Genomic DNA, 13,150 nt, shown 5'->3' on the forward strand with positions numbered 1-13,150 from the left:
GGAAGAATAAGACTGAATTACACATCAGAAGCTTTTGTGAAAAAATTAGCTTTAATAGAAATTTGAAAACGCTGACTGTCGCAGTCTGATGGTTTAATTAATGAGCTCCACAGACATGGCGCTGGACCACTGTATGTTGTATACCACAGTATATGGTATACTGTAAGTACTGTAAAGAGCCTGATCTCCTGAGAGAGAAGGCCAGAATCACCAAATCTACATGTGAGCTGACTGAAAAGGTACAGAGAGAAAGGTGATGTTGTATCTGAACTGCCACAGTGTTCAAGTTTTTGAATAAAAGGCAACTCAGAAATATGTCCCGGCCTGTTAACAAGGCGTGATAGCTACAGACTTTAAGCCTTTGTGACGGATGACAACGAGCTGCACTCCATGCAGGATCTGATGCTAACCCACCCTCTGCATTTTCTGTGATGTCACCTTTAAGGGTGCATCTCCTACCTTATAAGAGTGTGACAGTGGTTTTATCAGGGTTCCCACTCATTTTTACCAACAAAGTTCCAAAACTTTTCATTGACTTTTTTTCTGCATAATTTACATCTCGCACGTCCTGGGTCTTCATCTTTGTGGAGCTTGTATTTTTCATCTGCTAACCAGAGATCACTGAAAACACATTTTCTCATATTTGTATTTGGATCAGTTAGGTAATATTGAAATTCACCTTTCTTCCAGTGAAAGACAAAATTTCCACCGTGTGGAAAAACATTTCTGTATATACGATTTCTGTAAATAAGATGGCTTTATATTTTCGGTTTTAATTGTTTAACTTTTAACTATAAAAATCCTGCGAGAGGGTCTGATGCAACACTATAATGCATAATGTTAGCAACAGCAACGCCACATCCTCTTTTTAAAAGTGTGCTAACTTGTGAACAAAATTATATGATACAGCCATGATCATATTGGGTCAATTAAAAATAAATCCTTGACTTTTCCAAAACTTATCATTTTTCAAAATCTTTCCAGGCGTGGAAAATAAAATGTCATTTTTCCATAACTTGTGAACAAAATTATATGATACAGCCATGATCATATTGGGTCAATTAAAAAAAAATCCTTGACTTTTCCAAAACTTATCATTTTTCAAAATCTTTCCAGGCGTGGAAAATAAAATGTCATTTTCCATAACGTATCCAGGATTTCCATGACCGTGGGTTTTTTGTACTTTCAGAAACAACTGGTGCAGAGCTGTTCAGGACTGCCCCTTCTTAATGAAAATTTCCAAACCCCTAGCAATCTTCTAGTGTGACATTCATAGGTCTACCTGCAGCCAAAATAGTCAGGTAGGTGAAGACTGATACAGCATTAAATCACACTTATTTATTATTTACAGAAATGTGTTTTATGTATGGGTAGATCATTCTTTGCTCATGCAGAAGCTATGAAAGCAAATTTTTGTCTCCCCTTCACCCATTTTTCTTTGCTTTTCATAAGAAAAAATGGGTTAAAGATGGAAACTATTTTATAAGTATTAGTGAGGTCAGACCTTTAAAATAAAATTTTAAAACCCTCATTACCAGTCCAGGAAATGTCTTTGTTCCTTTAAGAACAGAAACTACACAAAACATGAAGACATTTCCCTCCTCCAGCTTTAACTGCTAGTAGTTCCCAGAAACTCCTAGTTTTAAGAATGTTGTCATCAGATTCACCATCACAGCCAAACAGCTCATATTAAGTCTTAACAACCAATTATGATGTACCTCCTAGCCTGAACCTTGGATGCGTTTCATTTTGTGGTCCAGGATATGCTTCACTGATGATCTTGCAAAAGCCAATTGCCTTAACAGTTTGAATACTCCCTCAGTTACAGGCTCAATCTGGCCCAAAACCAAATGCGTCACAAAATGCACTTGGGTTCTTGCATTTTTGTCTGCTGCTCTATTTCCTTAAGGAATCTTCAATGCATCTAATAGAAAAGCACATTTTTATCAATCCAATCAGAAGTAATAGACTTGAAATTTGTTGATTGGGAAGCTGAATTATTGTCGAATCGATGCCTTTGTATGTCGTAATAATTCCTCACACTTGTAAAGCTTGTTTCTGGACACTCATCTCAATGTCATTTTTGCCTACACCATGGCACAATATAGTAACCGTTATCAGAGAATCATTCATTGTTGCCTACTCCTTAAGGACATATTCATAAAGAGGGCTATTTACAAATTCAAGATTTTCAAGATCTATAGCCCAATTTACTCATAATATTTACTGATAATCATGAATCCCCATTGAGTTTCCTCTTTGTAACCAGAGAAGAAAAAAACAACACAATCACTTTGAAACAGCATATTTATTTTAAACAGTCTGTCTAACTGGAGCTGGAAGCTGCTACTGCAGCTCTTTTAGGTTTTGGGGTTGTTCCCTCGCGGAATCCGTTTCTGAAAGAAAACAGCACAGCATAATGTTACTACAAAGTTGGCACACATTAGCATCACTGCAAAAATCCTCAAGACCTTTAGTGTTCTATGACTTTCTCTTATGATGAAAACCTAATTTACTTTATTCCTCATATTTTGTAACTTCTAAGGGTATTGCTGCACTCTGCTCCTTGAGATGTACAGCAACACTTTAACCAAAATCCAGATATCAAGTTCCTTTCTAGAGGAAAACCTACTTTTTCAACCTTCAACTGTACGTATTCTCCTAGAAGAGAAACATGACTATACACTGAATCAGAAACTAACCAACAGAAGATGTTTTACTATCATGAAGCAAATATCAAAACATAATGGAAGAGCTGAATTAACATGAAAGTATATTTTTTTTAAGTATTAACTTCAACAGTTACAACAGGGAATTAAGTATTACTAGATGTGAAATAATGGCTTAATGTATATATAGGGTTATAAGCTTAGATAATTATCCAGCAGTGCTTGAGATATTTCTTTGCAAGAAATCATAAGTGCCACTTAGATGTAAAGCAAGATGCTGCTCCAGTGTCTCAGATAACCGCGTCACATTACAAAGTGACACCAGGCGGAGCAATGTGCATGTCCCCGGCCTTAAACCCAGTAGCCTACCTCTCTTAAAGACAAGAGCTGTGGCCAAGTCTCAACAAGCCAATGTGATTACACATGCAGACTATTACAGCTTACCTCAGTAAAAATCTGAAATCACAGTAAAGTCATTTGTTCAGACATTTATTTTTGGACATCATTGATAAGCTGTTTAGAACTGCAGCGGTCTTAAGTTATTTTTTTGCAACAAAAAGTCACGGGACAGATACGCACATGAAATGTCATCAGTAACATGTTCGTAAAAGAGTACTAGTATGTTTAGTACTATGTTTAGTGCGATAAAAATGGTAAAATGTTACTCAACCACTTATAGCTTTTTAGCTACATGTCATAAAAAGTTTGCATCTGATTGGCAAAAGAACAGGAAAAGGGTCAAGATTCTACATACATATCCATCATGCTTTAAAACTGACCCTTAAGTCTAAGTGAATGCATAAAATCTTGCAACTTCTAATTGTTACATTTCCTACATTAAATTGACTAAGGCATAAAACATGATGCCACCAAAAAGTAAAATCTATGCATTAAAATATGGCCAGTGATCAACAATCATCAGTGATGGAAATGAATGGCTGCTCTGCAATTCTGTATACTGACTTACATTTGTTTCATTCTTATCCTGCTCTTTTCTTGACAGCAGAAGCTTGACCTCTCAGATGTCACAAACCTACAGCAAGCTCTTACTTTCTATCTACAGCACAATCACTTGTTATGCAAGATAAACAAATTAATTTCTCACAAAATGAAACCTATGCAACTCCACAGGTCTTCTTAAATGTTTAGTTTGCAACTCATACTTAAGAAATTTAGTGATAAGCAAATTAGATGCCTTACCATCAACAAAGCCCTAGATGCCTCGATTAACAGTAACTGTCTGCTATTTTTCCAGTTTATCCATAGCTAGCAATATGAAAACACTACTGGTTGTGAGAAGTATTTCTTTTAAACTGGACTTAAAAGCTAGATTTAGTATTTAAAATATCAGCTCCAGCAGATGATTGTCGTTTTAAACCATCTAGCAAAGTGCAGATTATAAGGCTACTTCAAACGGAATTACATTTACAATTTAACTACCATGTTAAATTTTCGTGTTAAAATTCCTGATAGCTACTGAACAATTAACATGACCCACTTAAAAATTTAGCAGAACATGCTTCTTCGGAACCACTCTGTGCTTGATGTCACCCTTGTTCTCATTTTAAAAGCAAACAATCCTCACCTGAACCTGCGGTACACAACCTTCAGATGCCTCATGCGTCCTGTTCCAGTGGTATTGCGCCTCTTGGCCTTGGCACTCCAGTTGTCTGCAAGATAAGAGGAAATTTTCCAAAGGTCTTAATATCTACTCTTAACCCCATGAAACAATTTTTTCAAGATACAACGTAGGACAATGTGAAGACAATGTACTCCTTTCCAGCGTCCGTCTCTTCAAATGAGCTGTACAGCCAGCTTTGATTAAGGTGGCGTTCCCATCACCAGCAATTGACGAACTATCCTGTCAAATGGCAGTTGTGCAAAAGGGACAAAGAGAATCCAGAATGGTTTTACAGAGGCTGGATAACTGGTTCTCTCGCTAGACTCAAACAGGGTGATACGTGAAAGATTACAGCTGATTTATGTCAAATTGTTAATGTACATATAACTAGAGGCCATCATGGACAACTTCTCCCATCCCCTCTATGACAGGCTTGCAGGAATGAAGAGCACGTTCAGCAATAGACTGATTCATCCACGGTGCGACAGGGAGCGCTACAGGAGGTCATTCTTGCCGTCTGCCATAAGACTGTACAACGCATCCACTTTGCGTCTTGGCAGGGGCAACATCGACAGTGACCTGTTTCTGGACTAAACGCATATACACATCTACTGCTACACCTGTTCTCTTTCTTTTTCCCGTTTACAACCACTTTTGTGCAATATATGCCAGGGACCTGTGCAATACATTGATATTTATATCTATGGTTACATCTTTATTTATATTCATACGTGTGATACGATTTTCTGTGTACTGTTCTGTTCTAGTTTGCACTTGTGTGTCCAGACTGCGAGTAACTCTTGTATTGCATGTATTGTACTATTATATAATTCGTTACACTGTGGCTGTGTTGTGTGTGTTAAGCTGCTGTTGCACTGCAATTTCCCTCACGGGATCAATAAAGTATCTATCTATCTATTAAAAAAGAATCAGCCCTGCAGATTTCCAACATCTTAGAAGGGAATCTGGACTAGACTTCCCAAGTAGACTTCACCAGGTATAGATGCTCAACCACCTGCAGTGTGAGCATTGTTTAGGAGGAATAGGGTAAAAAAAAGCACTTCCAACCCAAAGAGTTAATGCTTTCATCAAGACTAGACTACTGCAAAGCTTTGCTAGCTGGATCACCTAAAAACTTATTTGAGGAACTATATGTCCAGAACTGTGCTGCATCAGTGCTGACCAAGCCTAGAAAAGACAAACATATTCCTTCGGTGCTGAAAAACCTGCAGTGGTTACCAGCCTCTTTACGGGATTGACTTTACAATTCTCTTGTTGACCTACCAGGCACTACACGAATCTGTCTCCTGTGCACCTTGAAAAGTTACTATCTCCACAGCTCCCACACTCTATTCTGCTGGCTCCAGGCTCCTGAACGTTCCCAAGACTACACACTCAAGCATGCTGGGGGGGGCTGAGCCTTTTCAGTAGTAGCTGTATTACAAGTGCTTTACACTTCATGTTTAAAACACATCCTCTGCTGATGTCTTTAAACCTCGTCTCAGAACTTACCCGTTCTTAACGGTCATCAATTTCGATCAGGTTTCTTTTAATTTCACATTTGACATTTTTGTACATCACTGCCTTGAGCATGCTCTCGAGTGAAAGACGTATATTATAACACCATAAAACTGATTAACAGGAATGGGTTGGAAACATGCACTTCCAGCCATGTTCTTGCAATACAAGCTTTCCGGACAGAAATACCGCCCTTGCTTCTTGCCAATGGGGGCAAGCACACTTACACTTTCTCTTGCGCTTGGCTGGGTATCCACATTTTCCGCAAGTGGACTTCTGGAGATGATAGGCCTTGGAGCCACACCGGCGACACAGTGTGTGCGTCTTGTTGCGACGCTTCCCGAATGACGATGTTCCCTTCGTCTACAAAGCAAAAAGCCAAATACAAAAAAAAAGTCAGTTCCACTTGGGACTGTAGCATCAAAAACCACCTCCTGAAAAGTGAAGGTCTCGTCTCAGTTAAGACGTGGAATCAGTGTATTTTCATAAGTTCAGACATTTTTTTAAAAAACATCACTGACAAGACACTTCGCGCTTCAATCAAGTTCTTTTTGTCAGAAAACGTTCCCCGAAGAAAATGTACAGAAGTGTTATTACACATCGCGACTGTTTCGTATATTGATCATCTGCACACTTTTCCGAAACATTTCCAAAGCACAATAATGCAGCTCACAATGAAATATTAGCCACTGGCATTACATTTTCGTAATACTACTATTAAGTGCCACCACAGTGTAATAACGTTTACATTCCACAACGTATTAAGTTTATGATTAAGATTTTTAATAATTAAGACATGCATCAAGGCCTACGGAGCCAACCCCGTTGGAACTTTTTATATAACGCTACCACTTCACGTTTTCGCTTAATTTGTATGTGTATTATATAATAGATATAAATTGAGCGCTTTGGCAATGTAATTAAAATACATTCTAAATGGTTGCAATTTTGTTCGTTTTCTTGAAAGCCAGTGAAAACACTATAAAAAACATGTTCAAGAAGAAAGGCTTAAAAACGTAAATTCGACATCATCCTACGAAATATTACTTAAAAATGCATATATACGTCTTACACTAGCACATTGTTACAATTTCAGAGACAAACAACAACCCAAATTTTCGATGTTATAAGATCCTTTATAAGGCAGCCGTGAAACACTCACCATCTTCCTCCAGAGGCTGACACGATAGAGACCGGAAAAGAGTCTGGTGTTCCACTAAATCAATTCCGTTTTCTTCCGGTGGAAACTCGGAACCAACTTTTTCAAGTCTGTTATTTACTATTCAGTGCTATTAATGTTAGATATTTGTAAGAAAAGCGTTTGTTTAAAACGTTGCATAACGTACTTTTGATCTATATTAATTACACTTTAAAGTCTATTTTTAATAGACATATGACCAAAACTATACCAACATTAAGAATTTAAAAGCAGGTCAGGCTTTATGAGCAGAAATACAGCCCAAACGTCTTGCCAATGCGGAAAGCATACTTATCTTGCGCTTGGCTCCAAAGTTCACAGTTCCATGAAAGCAGACTTCGAAGAAATGAAACGAAGTAAAATTAGATATAATGAATATTGATTCTGTATAGAATGGATGTGAATAGTTTAATGGGATTTGAAGTACTGAACAAACTTATCCAAAAAAAGTAAATCAAGATAAAAATGGTATCCCAACAGGTTCCATAGTTCACTTAATAAAATAAAGCACTTTATAAAATGATAAGGAAACAGCAAATATATTTAAAAGAAGTACTATGAATTGCAAGCACTGATAAAAAGGACATATTAGAAATGTTAAGAGAGAAACAGAAAGGAACATTTATATTGTTCCATCTTCTTAGCAATTTGAAAGAACAAAAAAGTCAAATAAAATGTTAGGAGATGTATTTTAAAGTATAACATTTATTTTAAAAGATGCTATAAAATTGTGTAGTACATTAGTAAGGCCTCACTTAGTAAACTGTGTACAATTTTGTTGACCACAATAGAGAAAACAGATTGAGGAAATTAATGTGCTAAATTGACTTGATGAAGGACATGATCTTGTTTAATCTTGAACAGAGAAAACTACAAGGGGACCTAATACAAGGAATCAAAATCCTCAAAGACATAACATAGCAGTGCCAAACCAAGACACGACTGAAGACAAGTCCCAGCAGACTTCTTCTGCATGACCAACGAAACATGAAAAAGAAGAAAGTTCACAAGTGGAAAGAAAAGTGGAAGTGCTTTTACAACTGAAAACAGGAGGTACTTCTTCACCCTTAAGTTTGTGGGAGTATGGAACAAGTTACCTAGCTGATGCCCTAGTTTCTTTCAAGGAAGTGCTGGATTTTAACATCTAAAAGGACTAGATGGGTCAAATGGTCTCCTCTCATTTGTAACTGTTCTATATGCAAGTGAAATTAATATACAGTAAAGTTCCTCCAGATGGCAGTGTCCATTGCTAAAAGATAGCCGGCTACAATTCCCTCTAAGACAATTTCTAGGCCAGAACCTTCTCTTTTGTACATACACCAACATAAATATCCGCTAAATCACATTATTCAAGATTACCTTACTACAGATTTCATAGGGTATTTTGAAAAGTTACTTTGATGAACACACTCAAGAAAAGTTTGAAAGCACTTTATGAACAAAAATCAATCCTAACTTCTCCCAAGAAAATATTAACATGAGAACTTAGGTTTTGTGCAAAGGACACAAACTGGTTTATATAATAATAATAATAATAATAATAATAATAATAATAATAATTATATATATAAAGTGTAATATAAAATAATGTTAACTGTTATCATAAACACAGGGTTTTCAGTGCTGATCCTGGACTGAATTTTCTGATTTTCATTGCAATTGGCTTCACAGCCACCAGACCTTATTGACCATTGTTTAATTAGTTAAGATAATCATGAACTACTAATCACCGTCCCAAAAGACTGGAGCTCCCCAACAACAGGGTTGGAGACTACTGACCTGAATAACCTTTGAAGCACAACATATGGTGGAACACATTCTTTCAAATCCATTTTAAAGACCAGTCAAGCTACACAAATCCTAGAGCGTATGTACTTTGTTTCTTTGTAAGAAATAAACTTTGTGTCAGATATAAAATTAATTAATCCATATTTCCAGCACTGACCATTGTTCAACACATAATAGCTGGAGGTCAATGTCAGCCACGTCTTCCCTCAGGTCCTGTTGCTAGTGTCTGTACAGATCTAGTTAATTCTGTTTTTTGTCCTACAAGCCCTTTAGCACCAGTTGCCCTTCTGGAGACCTTTTATGAGGCATCAACAAGGAAATGCTTTCTGAGGCATGGAGCACAGAATATGTAATGTAATGCCCCAGTTTTAGCTTAACTAGGGCACTGTCAAGTTTATTGTATCTTCTCTAGAACTGCTTATTAAGCACCATGTCCAATCATCCATCCATCATTGTTGGTAAGACACTTTCCTGGTGAGGGTTGCAGCATGCCAGATGCAGGGTTGATGCGGGGTCCAAGGCAGAATTAAATGCACATGGGACCCTAGTCACAGGACCCTAACTCAGGAACAGTTAAGCGTGGCCAATCGATCTTAGCCAGCTTGTGTGTGGGAGGTGGACTGAACCTGGGACACCTGGAGAATACACCAGCTCCACACAGACAGTTTCCCGTTGTCAGAATTGAACCAAGGGCCATGGACCTGTGAAGTATCACCCCTGAGTGCAATGACAACTGTGTGGCCCAATACCAATACAGAATAAATTGCTTCCTAATAAAGTGCTTTCTCACATTGTATACATATTTCTTTAAATACACAATTAAACATCAGCCAACTTAATAATAAAATTGTTGAAATATGCATGGCTGCCTAGAAAAGTAAGAGAAAGATTATAGAGTAATATATATACAGTATACTGTATATGAGTGTATTTTTAAATAGACTGCTCCTTAATACCATAATATTGTACTGTGAGTTGATTAGACAAGGTTGATTTACAAAAAAGACTTTTATTCAGAAATAAACCAACAATCCTCACATACAGTACCTCTATAATTTGCTCATTATTTCAGCTTTTAAAGCTGCAGCAAAGTCTTCTCATTTGCATGCAATATTTTTGTGGACCCTTTCATTTTCCTTTCCCTTCCCCCAAACAGGTCCCCTTAGCCCAGTTAGTTAACCTGCAAAAACAATGCACATACCTGTATAAGTTGTTTAAAACAGTAACTCAAAATACACGCCCTTTGAACATAATTGTACTGCAGACAATTCAGAACTTGGCATCTAACAGTCGGAAATTCTTACAAACTATCAGTCTCAGAAAACTTTAAGCCATTTCACTGAAGCAGCAAAGGTCACAATCCATGTCATGGCTGCCGCTTTGCTCCAATGTGTATTTACTGTCACTGGCACTGCTTTTGTACATGGCTTGTGTTTTAATGCACAAAGTCAGTAGGACTAGATTGAATACAAGCTTGTAGCAAACCTCTTTGCCAAATGAGTCACTGAGGTTCAGCACAAAGAGAAGCATAGCACAGCCCTGCAGAGATATAGAGGTGTTGCTCTTTTATGTAAGAAGACAACATCTCCAGTATAACCCTCAAAGGTCCCATTTTGAGACATGAATAACAGATTCACTGAGAACACAAATGTGAATTCTTACAAATACACCCTGTGTATCTTCATATGAAATCCTTTTTTTATTTTTTTTATTTTTTATTTAAACATGTGCATAGTATCACATAAACAGGTATCCGGAGTGGAGACATATCATTTTGTTATGATTTTGGTTTGGAAAAAATAAAGTTTTTTTTTATTTATCCAAATAATGACAGAATTAGTCATAATAATGTATGAATAAGTATGAAAGTAATAAGCCCTAAACTTACATTTTAAGCGATATGCTTATATCAGTTTAGAATATTTTGCCTCCCTTCTTGTTTCCAGAGAGCTGCAGCTTTTACATTAAATATATCTTGTGGGCAAAGTGATGAAGCAGTAGTGAAAGGACCTGAGAGCAGAGGTTATAATCAGTGACTGGATTAATGAAAGCATGTGTAGATTTAGTAATGAGAAGGGATTTATTTTTGCATGCGGTATATAAAAATATCATCATTATGTTTTCTAAAGGTAAACCGTTCTTTATATACCAATACAATTTTTAGCCAGAAGAAGAATTGTACATACAGTTGCAAGAATATGTAAGGTTCAAATGGCTAATTATGCTATTATATACTGTATGTATACATACATACATTCATTTAAAGCTATCTTTATTGATTTATAAAACATATTTGTAAACTAAATTAAACACTTATTTATAACCTCAAATTTGAGCACAGCAAATGGAAAGAGGTGGAAACAGAAGGGTTGTTTCTCCTAAAGAAAAAGAGTATAGTAGCAATAAGCCTTTTAGAAATATCATTGTCAGGGACATTCTACCCCCGGAGAGAGTTAATGTGCAAAGAAACAGACACATGATCTGCCTTAAGCAAAGACTATGAAGCTTAATAAGGTTTACTGTACATATTGGATACTCCTGTTAAAAGAAGCTAGTTTTATCTCCTATGAAAAACATGATACTTGTGAAAAGAGAAAGTAAGAAAAGTGAAAAGGCATGTTATCATTTTTTTTCTAACTGCAGATTGAAAGCTTGAATTGCATAAAATTATAGAATAGATGTTTCATACAAACATATTGTATTGGATATTCTGTAATGAAGTCAAGCATGATTTAAATGTAATGTAGCCTAAATTTTGTTGTACCGTTTAGTACAAATGTTTGAAATAAATGGAGACACACATGCATGTTTGTGTGGTGGGGATACAGTAATTTACAGTGCCAGTTTACACTGCTACAAATTCTGAATAGTTCAGACTCAAATCTCAAGTTAATTCGCACTCCTGTTAATGTAATGTGAAACATGCATTTTTGTATTCTTCTGATTACATTTAAGATTGATTTTTGGCCACTGTTAGAAATGCACAAGTTGTCTGCTGTGAGAATGCATCATGTGGATCAAAAATTCAATTCCTGTAATAATTACAAGTAGGGTCATCACCTGAATTTGTTTAAGATGATTATGTTTAAGCTGTGCCAATTGTAAAAAGACCATGAACAGGCATGCTCATTCAGAGAGTTCACACTGGTTTAAATACATTCAGGGCTGGCCCTTGGCTTAAGAGAACAAGGCAACCGCCTGGGGCCCCACAGACACCAGGGGCCACTTGAACGTGCAACAGAACAGTTTTTTTTCATCAGCACATTCACAAACTGGAGCGAAAATATCCCCTCCAGTGGCTCTTTCTGTTGCCGCTGTGCTAATCTAGGCTGTAAAATACAGTTATAAATGATAATATTATTGTAAATGTACTGTAGTGGTTTTTTTCACCGTCTTCTTCTCTGTAAACTGACAATCAGTGTGATTTCAGCTGCTGCTACACCAAATGCTGTTTGTTTAATTTCAGAAAGTAGAAAATCTTATGATTAGTTTAATTACTCTTTCTTTACATCTAACGTGTAATGAAACATTACTAGTGACCTTTTCCTTGTGTTGCAAACTTCAGAATGTTGTAATAGTCTTGAATTAAAATTAGGTAGTTGCAACTGGTAAACGCACATTGTCCTGCAAAAGGATGTGCCTATCCAGCACTGAGAAAAGAAGAGCAGGATAAGTGATGTAAAAACTGAGGCATGCCAAATCAAGTCATTGTAATAATGTTTTTGTATTTCATTTAGTTTTAAGTCGATCAGATCCATGTAAGTAGTGAACAGTAAACAAGCCACATTTTCTAGCTCGACATGTAGAAATACTGAAGTGTTTTACTAGAAAGTTAACAGATTTATTTTTCATGTTATTACTTTTAATATTAAAAAGCGTCATGTTTGTAAAAGGTGTGCTTTTTCTTCTTGTTTGTAAGTTATTTATTATATGTTCTCCAAAGCCGGTTAATACAAGTTTTCTAGTTATGTGATTCATTTATTTAATTATTCTACAGTGCCTAGTAAAATAAGGTTGGGGTGGGAGCCGATAGTAGTGAATAGTAGTGAATGTGCAAATTGCAATGTGGAGGGTCAACATTTTCAAGATCTTGCACAGGGCCCCCAAACAGCTGGGGCTGGCCCTGATTACATATAAACAGAAATTAATAAAACTAATGTGCTTGTGAGAATGTGTCATTAATTTTTTAAAAAAATACTAAAGTACAGTTATATAGTACTGAAAACTAACGGCAGTAAAATGAATGTCTTCCTTAATTTGAGAAAGGTTTTTATATAACAGTAATTAATTTGTCATCAGGGGTTCTGCTTATAACACAATGTGTATTACATTTTTACTTAGATAGACCAAAATAAA

At 36.4% G+C, this 13,150-nt stretch overlaps 1 protein-coding gene and 2 non-coding genes across 3 annotated transcripts; all 3 read right to left on the reverse strand.

The window, feature by feature from the left end:
- Nucleotides 1-2,289: 2,289 nt before the first annotated feature.
- rpl37 (ribosomal protein L37) lies at nt 2,290-7,075 on the reverse strand. The gene is made up of 4 exons (XM_015338877.1): nt 6,971-7,075; nt 6,036-6,171; nt 4,255-4,339; nt 2,290-2,396 (listed from the first exon to the last, which is right to left on the reverse strand). The coding sequence occupies exons 1-4, from the start codon at nt 6,971-6,973 to the stop codon at nt 2,327-2,329; spliced, it is 294 nt and encodes a 97-aa protein (XP_015194363.1). The 5' UTR covers nt 6,974-7,075; the 3' UTR covers nt 2,290-2,326.
- Nucleotides 3,107-3,184, reverse strand: LOC138237913 (small nucleolar RNA SNORD72). The gene has a single exon (XR_011189233.1). It is a non-coding gene; the product is annotated as a small nucleolar RNA SNORD72 (small nucleolar RNA).
- Nucleotides 6,256-6,334, reverse strand: LOC138237914 (small nucleolar RNA SNORD72). Its single transcript, XR_011189234.1, has one exon. It is a non-coding gene; the product is annotated as a small nucleolar RNA SNORD72 (small nucleolar RNA).
- Nucleotides 7,076-13,150: the final 6,075 nt, after the last annotated feature.

The sequence above is a fragment of the Lepisosteus oculatus genome, chromosome 3 (genome assembly GCF_040954835.1).
Source record: "Lepisosteus oculatus isolate fLepOcu1 chromosome 3, fLepOcu1.hap2, whole genome shotgun sequence".
Classification (NCBI taxonomy): domain Eukaryota; kingdom Metazoa; phylum Chordata; class Actinopteri; order Semionotiformes; family Lepisosteidae; genus Lepisosteus; species Lepisosteus oculatus.

Bases quoted from the DNA above. Each gene is read 5' to 3' on its own strand.
- rpl37 (XM_015338877.1), bottom strand. The intron at 4,340-6,035 runs GTAAGTGTGCTT...CTTATCTTGCAG, and splicing joins AGCCAAGCGCAAGAGAAAGT to ACAACTGGAGTGCCAAGGCC. The intron at 2,397-4,254 runs GTGAGGATTGTT...GTTTTCTTTCAG, and splicing joins GTTGTGTACCGCAGGTTCAG to AAACGGATTCCGCGAGGGAA.